The sequence below is a fragment of the Typopeltis vanoorti genome, chromosome 13, assembly GCF_054136105.1.
Source record: "Typopeltis vanoorti isolate ZY-2024b chromosome 13, IOZ_Tvanoo_1.0, whole genome shotgun sequence".
Classification (NCBI taxonomy): Eukaryota; Metazoa; Arthropoda; class Arachnida; order Uropygi; family Thelyphonidae; genus Typopeltis; species Typopeltis vanoorti.
Genome location: NC_143561.1, coordinates 5,143,765 through 5,163,213, shown reverse-complemented (window position 1 = coordinate 5,163,213; position 19,449 = coordinate 5,143,765). Strand labels below are relative to the sequence as shown.

General features: G+C 34.1%; 1 protein-coding gene across 2 annotated transcripts in view; it reads right to left on the bottom strand.

Annotated features, from left to right (window-relative positions):
• Positions 1 to 19,449, bottom strand: part of Chd1 (chromodomain-helicase-DNA-binding protein 1) — a 557,090-nt gene that overhangs the window by 305,857 nt on the left and 231,784 nt on the right. For both annotated transcript variants that reach the window (XM_090402402.1, XM_090402403.1), the window contains exons 16-18: positions 17,617 to 17,669; positions 4,858 to 5,011; positions 1,162 to 1,314 (exon numbers count right to left, since the gene is read on the bottom strand). In XM_090402402.1, the coding sequence (XP_090258528.1) occupies positions 1,162 to 1,314; positions 4,858 to 5,011; positions 17,617 to 17,669 (360 nt within the window). The remainder of the gene's footprint in view (positions 1 to 1,161; positions 1,315 to 4,857; positions 5,012 to 17,616; positions 17,670 to 19,449) is intronic.

Here is a 19,449-nt window from a genome sequence, read left to right as displayed (position 1 = left end):
ATGCTGTCCCCTGTACAGTATCTCATTTTCATCAATCCATTCCTGTATTTTTCCCTTGACTACTTTCTCCAAGACCTTGACAACGACTCCTGATATGCTGATCGGTCGGTAATTTGCAACCGTAGTCTTGGCTCCTCCTTTATGCAGTGAAACTATTTTCACCTCTTTCCACACCTTCAGGACTAAACCAGACCTGAGACTCAGATTAAACAACATGGTCAAGGGCACTGATAATTCCTTTGCCGCTTCATGCAAGACCCGTGCCGGTATACCATCCAATCCCACAGATGTGTTCACATTAAGGTTCTGTAATAGACTAGTCACCTCCACTTCATTCATCACTATTCCCGTATAAACTAATGGTTTATACGGAATTAACTCAAGTAAAATTTTATCTATTAGTATAATTTTCGCCTAAGTATCAGGCATCTTCAGTACAAAGCTGATAGAACAATAACTGACAATTCCAAAAGGCGCTGCCTAACTAGTCAATGTAAGATAACTAAAAAAGGTCATTAAATTTTCGAACTTATTAAAAAATAATATATGCTTTTTTGGAAATGAACATGTGTGTGTGTGTTTATATATATGTGTTTAGTAATTTTAATGACTATAACCACCAAGATAATTAAGAATAAAAGTTTAATATATAGACACAACTAGTTTCATTGGTAAGCCAACTTCTTCAGGTGTCAAAGTACTAGTTGTGTCTATATATTAAACTTTTATTCTTAATTATCTCGGTGGTTAAATAGTATTTGTATGTCTTTTTTTTTAATGTGACTCCCAGCTATTAAAGGTTGTATACCTATAGTGCATTAGTATAATTGTTTGGCTATGGATTGTTTATTAATATTTTTTAATTTATGTTTTTATAATATTGAGTTAAGTTTTCATGCAATCAGAAGCCTTCCTCTAGATATCAAGCATAGATATTTTTCAAGTCACTTTAAGTCTCCAATAAGGATAGTAGTTAATTCATTGCCTACTTAAGTCACAGGCATCCATGTGGAATTTGAACCAACACTGTTGGTGTGGCGGATTGGGGTGGGGCATATAAGGAATTTGATGATGATGCCATTTTTTTTTTTTTTTTAATAAATAGGAAATTAAAGAATGAACTAAAATGTGATTTTTTACTAAATTAATAAAAATGCTTACCTGAAAAGGAAATCGACGATACTGTAAATATTCACTAAGAATATCTAACATTATAACCATCTGAGAAAAAATTAGAACTCTGTGTCCAGTTTCCTTTAAGCGACATAGAAGTTTATCCAACAGTAGCAATTTACCACTACCTTTAATTAATAACTGAAATTAAAAATATGATATCTGTAAGAAAACATTACACCCCAAGTTTTAATAAACTAAAACATTAATTTTGTTTTATACTTAAGTAACTAATAATTTATATATCAGGAAAGCTTTAAAATATTTTTAAACATAAACAACTAAGGTAATGATTAGAGACAATAAAAAAAGTTGGTTTTCATAACATCATGTTTGCATAGTGGCATCATTTTATTCACAAATGAATCTAGAGCTGTTTTTGACTTATGTACTTAGACTTTTCTTTTTTGTTATTTCGTTTTGTGTCAATTTTGCCACAAGAAAATATGTAATTGAAACCAAAAAAAGAGATGATTCATCAAATTAATACTTAACTCTCCTTTTTAATCAAGGCACCACATTATTTTTATCCAGGAACCATGATGAATAGTGAAAAGTCATCTACTGGAACAAAAACAAACTTGACATTGCTTCAAACTGCTTACCTTGTATAAACTTAATCACTTGATAGAAATTAAAAGGGAGTCTGTTCTTTTTTCCTGGTAGTTTTAACTTTAAGCTGTCTAATGTTAAGCAATTTTCATTATAGCTAATATGCAATATAAGGGTGAATAGGTGATCAAGAATATGTTTACTAGATGCTTAATAATAAAAGTTTTATTGACAGTATTAGTTTTATTTTATTTTTGCATGAGAAATATATGGATTAGAAAAGTGGTAACATTTTAGTTATTGAAATAAGAATAAGCCATGTTTATGAAGATCTCTAAATTTAGAACACTTGTTTTTAAAATGGTGAAGTGCTCTGTTCAGGGCAGTGATCCAGAAGTCAGACAACATCATATTCAATGAAATTTTGACAAAATGCAAGATGTTTTCAAAATTATGCAATTAACTGCCAGAAGAATATGAACTTTTTAAACAGCTTTGCAGAAAACTTCTATGGCTATTTCAAAATATTGGAAATTCATATTAGAGGTTAATGCAAATAAAACAGACATCTCAAAATAACTGAACTGATTTCGTTTGCCAATATTTTGCCTTTCTCACAAAGTCATTATCAAGGAGTACAAACTAACAAACAGGCAATGTGCATGCTGACATGCATAAACAGAATGATCAAAACGGCTATTCTTTATGAGAATTCTTGGGTTAGTAGTGATATTAGATTAATGTTCTATATATTTACCACATGGAGAATAATAGTATATGAGAGAAATTATAATTTTTTATTAAAGATCTCTTCTAGTTTTATGTACTAGTCTAACGTAAACACTGTTAACATTTGAAAAGCAAATAAATCTATCAGTAAATCATTTACACCTTTCACCACCTACAAACTACATCTATAATGTGCATATTGCAGTACTCAATGTCCCCCTTCATGCATGCATGCCCAAAGTCTGTGAGGCCACATATCGATGACAACATGCATAACATCCAATGGGAACGCTGCCACTGCTCACTCCAAATCCACCTTCAGGCTGGCAATGTTAGGGGTGTGAGTTTTTGCAGACTACTCTCTCTCAAGTTCCAACCACAATTTAAAGTCCAACAGACTCAGATTGGGACTTCCAGATGGCTGATCATATGGAGATATGTGGTCAGGCACATTTGCCTCCAACCACTGTTGTGTGGTCCTTACCTTATGTGCAGGGACTAGGTCCTGATGGAAAATGCACTGGCTACCTTGAAACAAGGTGTTGTTCAGGGGTCATACCACAGGTTCTAGAACAGTGTCTTAATAGACTTTGATGGAGGTTTTGAATTGCAGAAATGCAACTTGGATGCCCCCCAAACAATCACTGACATGGTAATGACCTCTCGTAATCTTGGGTGCTACAGCATGTGCTGTGCAACCATCCAAGGCACATACCTCATCATTTTGGCAGTTAAACGACTCTTCAATGGTGAAAATCTTCTCATCCATGAAGAAGATATCTCTGTCTGTTGTTTGCACACTGATAGAGAAGTGCTTTGATTTTATCCCTTCTGCCACATAAGTTGTGGTGTTAGAAAAGTGTCCAGTAGGATGATGAAGTCTCTCACTGCCAGGTCATCAGTTACGATATGTGACATCATTCTCTGCAAAACATTCATCTCTTGTAACATCACTTTCTGCATTCTCACAGGATTACAGCAGAGGCATGCCTTCACAAGCTGTTGCATCTTAATTCAGCGTGATCAACCTGTTATTTGGCAGTCAGATACGTCTTCTGTATCGTTATAATAATTAATAGTCCAACACACAAACAACCTACTGACCTCGAATGTCTTTAGTATGTTTAAAAATAACAGGTGACTGCATTCAAACCTTATGAAGTGATATTATAGCTACATGGTTCTCATAATCTACTGATAAACATGTGAACGTTGGCTGTGCATAGTGCCACTAATGGAACCAGGCTTGTGCAATTCTGTGGGCAGCATGATGGTGTGCAGAAGTAGTAACAGTACTTAGGGCAAGACCTTTTCAGAAGGGAGAACATAGTAGATGGAAGTTTTTTCACTTGGCTATGCTACCAATTATATATTTGATTTAATCCCTTATCCAAGTGTAAGCAAACAAAGTTTACGCCTGAAGTATTTTCAGGACTGGAAAAACTCGTGGCAAAGGTGGTATAAGTTCTCATCACTTGCCTTAGTGTCCCATAATGCACAGCACATCTCCTTGCGTACTTACATAATGCTATGCATTAAGGGAAGAGTCACTACCCAGACTGGTTTCGACCTTTATTGTGGTCTCATCAGTCAGATGGAAATATGACTTCTCCATTACTTCCACCTTAGTATCACCACCTCTGGGTCTGGCTCCCACTGATGAGACCTCAATAAAGGTCTAAACCGGTCTGGGTAGTGACCTTTCCCTTAATGCATAGCATTATATATGTCTGCAAGGAGATGTGCTGTGCATTATGGGATACTAAGGCAAGTGATGAGAACTTATACCACCTTTGCCATGAGTTGCTCCAGTCCTGAAAATGCTTCAGGTGCAAACTTTGTTTGCCTACACTTGGATAAAGGATTAAACCAAATATATAATTGATAGCATAGCCAAGAGTGAAAAAACTTCCATCAACTTATCTCTAATCCACAGAATTTTAATAATAAGGTGCAACACCTTTTGGCAACTGGTATATGGAAATATGACTTCTCCATTACTTCCACCTTAGTATGCCTCTGGGTCTGGCTACCACCTTTGTCATGAGTTGCCCCAGTCCTGAAAATATTTTAGGTGCAAACTTTGTTTGCTTACACTTGGATAATGGATTAAACCAAATATATACTTGGCAGAACATAGTATTGATTCAATGTTCAAATAATGACACTGAGTCCACCGGTCTCATTCCATCACACACCTAGCAAATAAGGATCTTGGACATTAGAAGTATAATACATCATGAAACTAACATGGGTTATATTTTGTGATCTTGGCCAATGAGCACAAGGTTTTGTGAATTTAACATAAATAATGCTTTAAAATCAGTTTCATTATAATAACATATAACCGTAATGCTTCAGAGTGATACGGTTTTAGATTTAAAAAAAAAAAAAAATACTTGCCTGGAGCTGATCTGAATTATTAGTATTTTCTGGAGGACGGATTAGCATAGCATGATTACAACATTTCTTCAGTTCCATCACTATATTAACAAAACTTGTGATATTTCCCTTTAATCCTTTGCTGAGAGCTTTATAATTTTTAGTCAAGATCCATCTGAAATAGCAGAAAATAACAATCATTCACAAAAACATCATTAGCATGCAAGTACACAAAATCTTATATGGGAAGACCGTTTGTGAAGTGAAGTATTAAGATGTATAATAAATATTTAATTATTACAATAATGTTCCAGTAAAAAAAAAAAAAAAAAAAAAAACTCCCATAGTTACCATTCCTAAAACCGTTGTTTTTTTAATAAGTTCAGTTTAATATAAAGCTAGCCTGTTGACCTGCTAATTTTCCCACACTCATCATGTGTACCAGTTATCATGCAGACTTTCTCTCCCAATGATAAATGCACATCCATTGCCTGCTTTAAACGAATAACTTGGACTGTTAACTAGAAGTCTCCAAAAGACATTTTACCTAGTTATCTTTTTTTTTTTTTAATATGAAAAATACCAAGTACTACATGACATTTTTTTATATATATAAAATAATACCTCCTGTGACCAAATATTTAAAATTTGGTTCAAGAAGGCAATTGGATCAATTTGTGCATAAAAGACTGTAGAAGTATAGAAATGTACCACTGAACTTGAAACACCACTGAAATAACATAGATAACAAGCATAAATGGTTAATATATTTCATCGACCACTAGGGGGGGGGGAGATAAGAAGCCTACTCTAGAAGGTTCCAATGCATCTGCTCAGGCTTGGATAATGTTCTTACATTTATATAAGAACATTATCCAAGCCTGAGCAGATTTGGGATTTATATAGCATCAGGAAATGACAGGAGAGAAGTCATGTCCCAATAGAAGAGGAAACCAAGTTTTTTAGAAGCCATAAAGAATGTAATGTGCCTCTGCCAGAAAAGCGTCATTCCAAAGTGAAAAATCTGACCATGACCAGAGTTCTGAATATTACTGAAAGTAAAGGTAAGTAAAGTGAGATCATTTTCATATGAAAAATAGGACAGGGTGTGTTTCGATAGTAGTAAAGTTCTTGTAGAAAGGCTTATACGCAGGTTAAACATGATAATTAAATACTAAGGAATTGACAGCGTGTACTAGAAATATAAATTAAATCAACTTTAATATATACTTTCCAATATTTCGGCAACATCACATTGCCATCTTCATGGGAACTTAAGATAAAGACACGTGCATGCAAGTACTACATAACAGCAAATGAGAAATGAAGCTACCGTTTTCCTAAAGTCCTCATGGTGTCCCCTGGCAGGCTATATTAGGTGTTCTTGGCCTTTGGGCTGAAGTTCTTCTGATGCATGTTTCCCAAATTTGGGGCAGTCTCATGCATCCAAATTTGTTGAGGTTTGGCATGTTCCTAAGGGCTGAGGCTGATTCCATGAATAGTCTTTCATATTTGAACTTGCTGCGTTGTATTACTGTGGTTTTCTTCCACCTTATTCTGTGGCGAGTATCCAGAGCATGGTCTGCAAGCCCAGAGTGGCTGTAATGGTGAAATCGGATGTAGTCCTTGTCTCCTGAGATTCTGATATTTGCCGTCCTGCCTGTATGGCCAAAGTGGGACAATTTACAGCTGCAAGGGACCTGGTATACACCAGGTAGGTCTAGGGGAAGTGGTTGGTCTTTAGTGGAGTGGATAAGGGATGCCAATTTTCTATATGGCCTGTAACAAGAGGTCAACTTAAGCCCAAAGGCCAAGAACACCTAATATAGCCCACCAGGGGGGCACCATCAGGACTTTAGGAAAACGGTAGCTTCCTCGCTTCATTTCTCATTTGCTGTTATGTAGTACTTGCGTGCATGTGTCTTTATCTTAAGTTCCCATGACAACGTGACGTTGCCGAAATATTAGAAAGTATATATCAAAGTTGATTTAATTTATATTTCTAGTATACACTGTCAATTCCTTAAATATTTAATTATCAGTAGTGAAGTTCACTTGATTATTCTCGTTAAATAAAATGAAGAAGAGGAATGGAATTAAACTCTCATCAGTCAAACCACCCACCATTAAATGCACTTGAATAACTAGAAAGGAAACAGGTGATCAAATGAAATGAAAGGCCATAAGACAGTTGTCTAGCAAGGCAGGGTTTCCATTCCAGACATTCAGTTGAATGTCTTGTTCTTGAAACCCCAAGAGCAAGCACATGAGTCTCCCCAAATCCTTTCATATCCTGTGACCAATAGTAAGTACAGTTTGTTAGATCTGCTTTGGAATGTGAATGGTGGAACTGATATTGGTGATCACTGTGAGCTTTCAAGTTGTGAAGAAGCCAGGAGCTGATGATGATCTCCATTCTTTTAACAGGATTAAGAGGAGTTGAAATGGGAAAATAGTATAATCATTAATCCTTATCCCCATCATAATGGACTGGATACAGGTCTTCCCCTAAGATGCAAGGTAGATATTAAATTATTATGAATAGGATAGCAGGATGAATGAATGTTGATTATGGAATAGAAATTCTGAGCTCAAGTAGGAGAGGAAAAAAAAATTTCTCTCTCTCTATATATATATATATATAGAGAGAGAGAGAGAAGATGCCACAGGACAAGTGTGAATGGAGTGTTATCCAGCCTAATGAGAATGCCCCTGATGAGAAAAAAGACTAAAGGAGTGTGCTATTCATGGCATAGTGGGAGGTAATTCTCCCTGATCTATTTAAGAGATAAAGAAGAAGACCAATGTCAAGCAGTTAGCCCCCATTTCTGGTGATTGAGGCTACAGTAACACAATGTGAGAATGGAGGAGTCATAGAAAGGCAAAAATTATGGCTAATAGTTTTAGTGAGCAACTAGAAGTACTGACTACCATTTCAGCAAAATGTGAGTTTTCTGCATTTCATCCATTAAAAGCCATATTTCAATATGTTAATAGCATTTTTACAGACATTACTGGCTACAGTGTTAGTCAGGTGCATATCAGGGTTTTTCTGACTTGAGATATGCTGAATTTTCACCAAGGACGACCATGATACATTTAGAACCAGGACCACACAGTGGTCAGAAATCCTGTGTAGAGCGAAGTATGAATGCCTTCATTCCAGTAAGAATTTGATGAAGATGATGATGAATTAAAAAGCAGTGATTAACATTTCATCTTTGATATCTCTATTTTTTCATAATATGATCCATATAGATGATTAATGGAGATTTTATGCATCCATGACTTATATCTTACACCGATGTTATATTAAACTATCTTTATGTATCTCCTTCAATTTGACCTGCTCACTTACAACTTAAATATAGAATGTATGCTTTTCCCAGATCTGCAGAACTTTAATACAGATCCTTATTTATTCTCATAATTTCTCAGCTCTTAAAGTGAAAATCTGATCCTGACAACCATCCTTTGGTATGAACCCATTTTGTTATTCTTCAAATTTCTCTTCTACAGTTTTTCTTAGACTCTTTTTTGAGTATGCTTGTATAAATCCTACCTGAAAACACTCAATAGGGAAATTGATCTGTAATTTTATGATTCATTTTTTTATTGCCCCTTTTTTAATAGAGGGAATGTGACTACTTTATTCCAGTAATATGGAATGCAATCTTCTGTCTTGGCCTCTTGAATTATGCAGTGAAGCCATTGCAAAACATTTATACCTCCATACTTGAGCATTTCTGGTCAAATATCATCTATTTCTACTGCCTATCTTTCCACATTTCAATCTTTTGATGGCTTTTTCTACTTCAAGCATGGATATGTATTCCTGATTGCATAGCTGTTGAGTAAGTTTTAAAAGAGGTAAACCGTGAGTAGACATATCGGTACACAATAAATAACGGAAAAAACTCACGTAGAAAGATTATTTATTAGTATAATTTTCGCCTGTGTGTCACAGGCATCTTCAGTACATTAAGCTCAAAATTAAACACTAACTGACAATTCCAAAAAGCGCCACCTAAGTAGCTGGTGTAAGATAACTAAAAAGGTCAATAACTTACCTTAAAAAAAAAAAAAAAAAAAAAAAAAAAAAAAAAAAAAAAAAATTAATACAATAAAAAGTTAGGAAAGATTAGCTGATTTGTAAAGTACTATCTCCCATAAAGGGGATAGATGTAAGCCGTCGGATCTGTTTAAGTTAGGAGAATGAAGTAGAGTTTCACATGTTTCTTTATAAAGGCGTTCCATGAGAAACTGACTTTTGTGAAGAACTCTTGTCTTTCTCCAATGAACTCTGTGTCTAGTGAAGATGGCATGTTCAGAAAGTCCAGACTTATCAGGTTTAAAGTATTCAATATAAGAACACCAATCTTATATTGAATACTTTAAACCTGAAAAGTCTGGACTTTCTGAACATGCCATCTTCACTAGACACAGAGTTCACTGGAGAAAGACAAGAGTTCTTCACAAAAGTCAGTTTCTCATGGAACGCCTTTATAAAGAAACATGTGAAACTCTACATCATTCTCCTAATTTAAACAGATCCGATGGCTTACGTCTATCCCCTTTATGGGAGATAGTACTTTACAAATCAGCTAATCTTTCCTAACTTTTTATTGTATTATTATTATTATTATTTTTTTTTTTTAAGGAAAGTTATTGACTTTTTTAGTTATCTTACACCAGCTACTTAGGTGGCGCTTTTTGGAATTGTCAGTTAGTGTTTAATTTTGAGCTTAATGTACTGAAGATGCCTGTGACACACAGGCGAAAATTATACTAATAAATAATCTTTCTACGTGAGTTTTTTCGTTATTTATTGTGTACCGATAGCTGTTGAGTGTTTTTTACCAATGTGCTGTCATCACTGCTTGTATCATTTAGCAATTTTTCAAAGCAGTTAGTACTACTTTGAAATACTCCAAACATCAAGGATATCTTTATCGCCAGTTTTCATGTGAACTTTATCATCTCTAATTCCTTTTACAGCATTTTTTCCTCTATTTCTGATATTTTCCAAAAGCCTCCAGAATATTTTGCCACCATCCTGATATTTATTTTCCATGTTCTTATCAAACTCTTCCCATGAAGCTAGAGCACAAGCTGACTTATTTGTCAGGAACTTTGGATATACCCTCTTCTTTTCCTTAACTGCCTCTTTGACTTTCTGTGTCCACGAAGGAGTTCTGATTTTATTATCATTGCAGACAACCTCACCACATGCCTCTCTGGCTGAATCAATTAATGTTTTCTTCTAGGCCATTATATCTCCACTGTTTGGTTCCTGTTCTCAAACTCTAATTTTTTCAAGAATAATGTTTGTGTATTTTAGTCTACAGTTCACATCTGAGAGCTGATCAACTTTTATTTGCTTTAAAACTTTTTTATATGTTCTTCTTTTCAATATGAAATTCAATTTTATCCTGCTCAAAACTAAATGATGATCACTTCCAATTTTAAATCCTCAGTACATTCTAGTGTCCTGCACCAGTGCGAAAACATCACTATGAACAATAACATAGTCAATGAGACTTTTCTCATATTACAAATATTATTATTTCTCATATTACAATGTTCCAACATTTTTATGTTGGAATATTTTGTTTGTAATAACCAGTCCATTTCTGGAGCAGAAATCCAACAGGTATTTGCCATTATTATTAACCACTTGCTCTTTTCTCCATATTTTCTCAAAATATTTCTATGTCTGACAGTCATTTCCTACTCTGCTATTTAGTTCCTCAACAAGGACCAACTTTTCTTTTTTCATTATGTCAGTTGCTTTCTCTAAAGTCTCAAAAAATTCCTCCACTTCTACCATAACATAGTAGAGCCTTCTCTAGGACCATAGGCACAAAAAAGTCTCATTGTCCAGTTTCTCATTCTGATATTTGCTCACATCACTCTACTTGATATTGCCTGCCATTCAAGAAGATTAGCCTCATATTTAGTGTTGAATACAGAAAAACTCGCTTAATGTGAATTTGATATGCGTGGTAATCAGTTAGTGGGATTGAGTGAAATGATACTATTTCCTGCTTTAAATGAGTGATTAATCAGTTAACGTGATTTTTTTACATTATGTGAAATTTTCTGTCGCCAATCTGCAGCGATCGGTCGTTAAGAGACATGAAAGTGGTGCTAGTAACACAATGATTGTGCAAGGCTGGGATGCAGCGAGTCTGCAGCTTCGACTATATTAAATAAGAGCAAAGAATACAAAGAACAAGGAAAAGTTGCCACTTTAAGCATACAGATCCCCAAAAGCCATTTAATGATCGAGATGAAGCATTTTCTGTCATTCTGAATTGAGAATTGTAACCAAAAAAGAATACCTCTTTGTATAGGGAATATTCAGGCAAAAGCTCTCAATATTTTTACCTCATTGAAAAAGACCAAATTTCAAGAGGAATGTGAAAGCTTTACTGAGAGTTTAGGATGGTTTGACCACTTTAAAAATCGAGCGAGCTGGACTGCATAACATAAGAATAACTGGGGAATCTGCTAGTGCTGATAAAGATTCTGTGACCAAGTTTCCCAAAGAATTGCAAAGGATAATTCAAGAGGGTGATTATGACGATCGTCAAATATTCAACATCAATGAAACTGGTCTCTTTTGGAAGCATATGCTAACAAAATCTTTCCTAGCTAAAACTGAAGCATCTCAATCAGGATACAAAGTATCTAAAGATCATCTTATGCTTTTATTAGGAGGCAATGCAGAAGGCAACTTTAACTCGTGCACAAAATCTAAGATCTAACATTATGGAAGAAATCAGCACGATTGAGAACTTGGATTTAATAGACTGGATAATGAAGATGAGAGAAATTTGCTTGATTCCCATTCAAAACAGTTAAGCGATTCAAAATCATCTCCTTCAACTACAAGAACAGCGTGTATATGAAGAAGATAAGAAGTGAGAACAAAAAGAATGTTACGACTAAGAAGCTAACTGCAAAAGAACTCGAGGTGGTTTTCAATCACATTGAGTATGCTAAGGAAATTTTGTTTGATGCTGATCCTGATATGGAACAAAGCTTCGAAGTCCACCGAAATCTTGATGAAGCTATCGCAAATTACATGACAAGATGAAAAAGTTGAGCATGATTCATTCAACATCTTTACTTAATTTTTTGTAAAAAAAATTAACTCAATCAAATGTTTAGACATTAAATAAAAATATAAGCAATTAATTTTTATTAGATGATTTTATCCTCTAATATTATGATTATTCGTGACACCTCCAAGGAGTCAGAAGACTCATCGCGGGGGGAGGCACCTACTATACAGCTCTCCGACTCCACCAAACCTTTACTACCAATGATAATATAGCTTATACTGTAATTTTTTTTCCAAATTTAAACTAACAATAAACAATATAAATTGTAACTATTCATATTGTTTATTGTATTCACTTAACACGATTTTGCTTAGCATGCATTAATTGATGGAGTAATTAATCACATTAAGCGAGATTTTCCTGTACTATAGCTACTCCTTTTCCTTGATTGTTATTGCCTGAATATAATATTTTGTATTTATAGCTTAGAAAGATCTCACCAGTTTTTGTCTTTTTTTGTTTCAGTTACCCCTATTATATTGATCTGGTACTTATCTAATTCTTCTGCTAGTTCCATTTCTTTGCCATTCAGGCTTCTTATCTTAATAGTACCAATCTTGAATTCTGGATGCTGAGTTGGGATTTGTTTCAGGATTTGTTCCAGCAGCTGACTTTTTGCTGTTCGCCCTGTTTCCCTGGTGACAATAATGGGGGTCTTGTTTAACTGGGTGATGCCCTGGCCAGCATGAAATTCTGTCATATTGTACCATGATTTTACATTGTAGTTTAAGCCAATAAGAATACAATTTGTTTGGCTAAATCAAACTGCCAGCCCATCCTCATTCGTTCAGTATCCAGGTAGATACCTAACAGGGTGCTCCATGAGAAGGTGAGGATTGGACATTAAGTCAGAAGCCTGGTCGGTTCTCTGCATTCCTTTAACACGTTCACTGCCAAGCACGCGATATTGCGGATGCGAGTCCTCACCAGGCGGCCGATCACGCGTTATCGCGTGGACGTCACTATCAAGTAAAAAAAAAATTTTTTTTTTTTTGCCCGCCGCCCAAAATTCCAATTTTCAGCTTGACAATGAACGTGTTAAAGGCTACGTGGCAGTCTCCTCTCAGTTATACAGTTTTGACCTTTCAGCACAGCTAAGAAATTATGAGAATAAACAAGGACCTCTATTAAAGTTTTGTAGATCTGGGAAACGCATGCATTCTATATTTAAGTTGTAAGTGAACAGTTCTGAAGGAGATACACAAAGATAGTTTCATATAAAATCACTGTAAGAACAAGGATGCATACTATCTCCATTATTCATTTATATGGATCATATTATGAAAAATATATATTACGATTTTATATTCTGAAATAAATTAAGTACATGTCTGCAGGATGGAATTGAGATTATATTTATGACTGTACTTATGAAGGGCAGAAGAAAATTATTCTTATCCCCCTATATCTAAAGTACATCTGAAAAGAAAGCCAGTCAATTTCAAATGACAATGCCATGCAATTTCAAACTATACATCCAACAAGCAACTTTCATCCATTATCCTAAAAAAAGTTCCATCTGTTTGCAAGTTAGCCTTCTTCAGGCAGATTAGGAAACGTTTATTGCCTGGCTTTGATGATCATAAAAACTGCATTCTTAATCATCTGTATGGCAAGTCAGGACTAGCAGCCATGCTCTGCATATTCTTTCACACAGGATAAAATAAAGACAATGGTGCTACATAGAATTTCCTATAGTTCTTGGGGAGTATTTTTAGAATTAGCATCAGCTATGAAACACTCCCCTTAATCTCACAAGTATGATTGCATTAATTTGCAAAAGGTCATTTATGGCTATATTCGTTCTGATTTCTCTGAAATAACTTCATTTTTTCCAGCCTCAAGAGAGCATCTTAATAGGATAGCTCCTTTTCACTTACAATCTGAAATGTCTCTATAATGATCTAACTGAGTATTGTTTCACCACAGTTATACTTTGTGCTCTAGAGATGCTGGTTAGAAATCCAGCAAAATATTAATAAGCTCAATAATTTTTTTTTAATTTTTATTTGTTCTTTTATGTTTATTATACTTAGGCATCCTATCAAATGTGGGTTAATAGGATTTGATAACTCAATTTTTCTGGACGGCATGATGAGTATATGTCTGCCTGAGAAGGTAGGTTTTCAATAAACACTATCAGGCAGTGTTTATTGAAAACCTACCTTCTCAGGCAGACATCATGCCATCCAGAAAAATTGAGTTGTCAAAGCCTTAAATAACAGAGAACATAACATTTGTTCCTCTTGTTTACTTTTGCAATAAGACCTTCTCACAATGAAATCGTTAATAAAATCAAGTGGCTATAAGTTTCACCATGTTCGACAGTTATTGGAGTGTCACAATTCTACATCTAAGGATACTATAAAAAAGAATTAGTGAACAAAAGTACTACACCAAGTGTCTTAAACCCAAAAGATAGGATGTCACATATGGTATTAGACCAAACACATTATCTGCTGGCATGGTACTCACTTACTGCATAGAAGCAATTTTAAATATAAATGTCTCTTCAACAAAAGTTCAGAAATCATCTTGTTTCCAAAGGTTTGGAAGAATCTCATCCTATGCAAATATTAAAAATGATTAATTTTCTATTTGGCATGTCTTAGCTCATAGTACTTGTATTCAGCGTATAACAATGATTTGTTTTTTTCATTCCATACTGATGATGTAGTGTTAATTTCAGTACAAAATATTTGCTGCAAATTTCAATAAATTTATTATTGTGTCTAATTTGTTTTAAACTATTATTATGTTGGAGTTGTCATGATATTAAGATTGAAATGTAAGGTATGACATTCAGGAGTTTAATTTGGAAGAAAATTGTAGATGAGAGGCCAGTACACATCTCTGTTATGTTTTAGATTTTGTGAACCATGTCTCAATACATGTGTGCACTGAGGTATGGAATAACCTCTAAGCTGCTAGGATACAACATACTGGGACTGATAAATCAAAATGTGATTAGCCAACAAATATCAACCTATATAAAGCAACATGATACAGAAAAGAGTAATTCATATTTATCTGCACCATATCAGTGATAATATATGGTTCACTTGCTTCTGATTTCCTTTTTTTTAAATATCTGGTACTAAGAAAGGTGAAAGTCTCAGACTATGGTTTTGGGTTTGGTTTCCCGTTAAAAAACAAAACTATCCCAAAGCATTACTGTAGCATTAAGTGAGTAATTCGTTAATTCATTTCACTGCCAATAATAATAATACCAATTTACATATTTCATTTTCTTAGAATAGCCTAGCATTTTAATGCTAGCATGTTAATAAATTATGCTGCAAGTCCAAAAAGGAAATATTAAGAATGTTATAAATAAGTATAAAAAAGAGTAAGGAGTACTGTATGTAATTAGAAGCTCAATTCTATCTATTTTTAAATATATATATAAGTAACATTAAATATAAGAATACTTTTTAGACAAAAAAATAGTGGTTTCCTTACAATATAAAAAACACCCCAAGTCATTGTTTGAATTTGTGTAAATCAGCACAATTGTTTCAGCAAATTGCTACATAGAACACTACTTGACTTAATTAATTACAGTTGACATGAAATCAAACACTGCACAATTAACATTAAACAAAAAGCATTAGATAATAATAAGAATTTGAATGGCTAAGAGATAAACTACTCATGATATTAGAGTCTGTCATTTTTTTATTTTGGTTAACACTATATAGACACCAATATTTTTGTAATGTATGAATATCACAGTTTATTTTATAACTGCAGTATAAATAACAACATGAAATAAATTTAATTACTGCTGCTGTTTGATGGGAAATATTACCATTCTAGATATTTATTCAATTCTAAAAGTTAATTTTAATCAGTTCATTTGTTATAATATTTTTATGGGTTATTAAAAACAACACGTAAGTACACAGTAATAACTTTAATTAATAAATAAGATAGACATTTCATACTAAAACTAATAGTTCATCTTCAGTGTTACAAACAGATAGGAATAGAATACAAGTAACAAACATTTGGTGGATCACCTATTAAAATACAATGTTGTCGTGAGCTAGGAAATGAAAGAAATTAATAAATAATTAATATTTAAGATAATTAGTTTTTTTTTTAAAGATTACATAAAATAAAAGTCTCCTGGAAAAAAATCAAGGATTTAAAAATCAAAAAGTCTGAGTTGTTAGTCAGTTTCAACATTGTATCTCTGTTTACCAATATCCCATTAGCTGACACAGTCAATTTATTATATGAAGATTACCCTCCAGATATCGCAAAGATTTTTGAATTTGTTATCCATTCAGGTTATTTTAGTTAGAAAAACAAGTTCTACAAACAAGTTGAAGGTACTCCCATGGGTAGTCCTTTGTCTCCACCCTTGGCTAACTATTTTTTGAAACAATTCGAAGAGACTATGTTTTCATCCTCAACCATCTCTCTTTGGTATCGTTATGTTGATGATGTTTTTGCCATTTGGTCACATACTGAAGATGAGCTTTCCACCTTTCTGCAAAAGATAAATAGCTTTTATCCTCGTATCCAATTCACCACGGAAAAGGAAAATTCTGGTACTTTATCATTTTTGGACATCCTGCTTACTCGAACTTCTTCTGGTACCTTATCTACAAGCGTCTTTCGAAAGCCCACATTTACTGGCAGATACATTCATAAACAGTCTGCTCACCATATATCTCAAAAATTTGGCATTCTTAAATCTCTAATTAATAGGGCACATAAAGTTTGCTCTTCTCCAGAAATCTTACAACAAGAACTTTCCATCATTAAAAAGTTAATGGAATCTAATAATTACCACCCTAATCAAATCCAACAGATAATTAAATCTTATGTTCTAATACCTAAGGTTTCTTCAACAGTTCACAGAGTTCCAATCCCCTACATTCCAGGAATCTCAGAACCTATAGGTAGAATTTTAAAAAAGTACCAATTTATTCCCACTTATATTCCTATCAACAAAATTTCTTCCTTATTGCCGTTTACCAAATTCCTTGTGAATGCAATGTTTCTTATTTTGGACAAACTGGCCGTTCTGTGGAAAAAAGGATTAAAGAACATCAATATTATATTGATTACAACAAACCTCAGAAGTCTGGTCTAGCACAACACAGTATTACCACTACCTTTATCCCATAATATCCAGTGGGATAAAGCTATTCTCCTTCATAGATGCAGGTTCAAATATGAATGCCTTTTTAAAGAAAGTTGTGAAGCTTTTTTTTTTTTTACACCAACCGAATTTAAATCGAAATGATTGCCTCTCTCTCTCTCTCTCTCGAAGATCTGGGAGAGTTTTATTTTATGTAATCATTAAAAAAAAAAAAAATCATAATTATCTTAAATATTAATTATTTATTAATTTCTTTCATTTCCTAGCTCACGACAACATTGTATTTTAATAGGTGATCCATCAAATATTTGTTACTTGTATTCTATTCCTATCTGTTCGTAACACCGAAGATGTACTATTAGTTTTAGTACGAAATATCTACCTTATTTATTAATTAAAGTTATTACTGTAGACTTACGTGTTGTTTTTAATAATTATACTATGCCACAGGATCCTCAAAAAATAAGAATTTTTTTATGGGTGTTGTGAGCTCTCATTATGACAGACTTCTACTAACTTCAAAACACAACTTACTTGTAATACTGTTTCTGGATAGAAGTCATTTCTACACGAAGAATTCTTTCAACCTACACAAGAAAACACAAATAATAGGCTCAAGAAAATTAAATAAAACAAACAAAATTTAGAAGGAAAAAATAATGACTTAATAACAAAATTATAGAAATATTTGCAATTCCTGCCTCTTTTTCTCCCTCCACACTTTTTAACTGTTACTTACTTACTAATCCTCTTCACTCCACCTGGGAGCATAGGTCTTCCACCAGACTGTTTTTTTGCTTCTGCTTTTATTTGGTTCCAGTTTTTATTAATATTTGTTATTTCTTTCAGTATTGTTCTTTTCCATGTTTCTCTTGGCCTTCCTCGTCTTCTTTTACCCTCTGGGTTCCAATTTAGAGCCTGTTTTACTATTATTTTATCTTCTTTCCTCAACACATGCCCCAACCATCTCCATTTCCTTTTGCGTATCTGTTGCAACATCGGTTTCTGGTTTGTTCTCTGCCATAGTTCTTCATTTGATATTTGTTTTGGCCAATATATTCCCAGTATCATCCTTAAGCACTTGTTTAGAAAGACCTGGACATTGTTAACTATCTTTTTTTGTTTAACATCCACGTTTCTGATCCATACATTAGTATTGCCTTTACTTTGAGTTAATTATTCTCATTTTAGTTTTTATAGAAAAATTCTTGTTTTTCCAAATATTTCTAAGTTGGTTGAAAGTTGAATAAACCAGCTGTTTCCTTCTATTTATATCTTCAGTAGTTCCTCCTTTTATGGATGCTATTGAACCAAGGACTTTTTAACTGTACATTATATAATTTATAATGGATACCAAGGATTACAAGCAGCATAAATAAGATACTGGATTATTAAGTCACCTGGCTAGACCGATCATGAGTTTGCTAATCACTGTTTTCTTCAAATTCTCTCCACAATCCATTTGTTTTTTTTTTTGCAGCTCCTGTTTTACAATACTGCTCATCCATTTAATCCCCAACAGATTTATCCTCTTAGCTCTAGGTATGTAGTTTGGTACTACATCTTTCAAACACCCCTTGGCCATTTTTCCCTGCCCTACTAAAATCCTTCCTCTGCAATTTCTTATGCCACAGTATTGCTCCCAGTATTTTCCTAAGTTGTAAATACTAATACAGTAATTTCCACATATATCCCTTATTAACATCCGCGCAGTTAGCCTAGTGGCTGTGTGCTTCACAACCATATGCCTGGGGAAGGAGTGTCCTAGGTTTCATTCCCGCTCGTGATGTGAGGAGCTGAAGGATCTTCCTCAGCCATAGCCAACTTAGCCGGTCTTGGGCATGGACAGTAAGGTTTTTTCCCCAGTTTATCCTGAGGTTTTTCATCCTGCAAAACAGGCAAACTGGCCTTCAGAACTCAACACTACAGGACATAGGATACACCGGGAAGTAGGGCTGACCACCTTATCCTGTGAACGGTTTGAGGTCCGATGATTAACCCCATAACGTACCAATTAAAAATCAGAAAGCGGTCGTTTTTCTGCCAATTTTTTGGGCGAGTTTTGGGTGAGAGTGATTTGCTGGATCAAATTCATCGTTATTTGAAAAATAACGATGAATTTGTGCAAACGCAAATGAAATAGCTGATACACACCGCTGGCAAACTTTTCTCGGCTGAAAGGAAATAGGTACAAGATTGTCTAGCGTCTATATTCGGTTGTATTTATATGTGAAACCAAAATTCAAAATCAATTTTGGTGCAATAAACAAAAGACGTGTCACAGACTTCTTTGTATGTTAAGGGGTTAATAAATCCTCGACACCGCAAGGTAAAAGAGGGTAAAAGGAAATGATATCCCTTATTAAC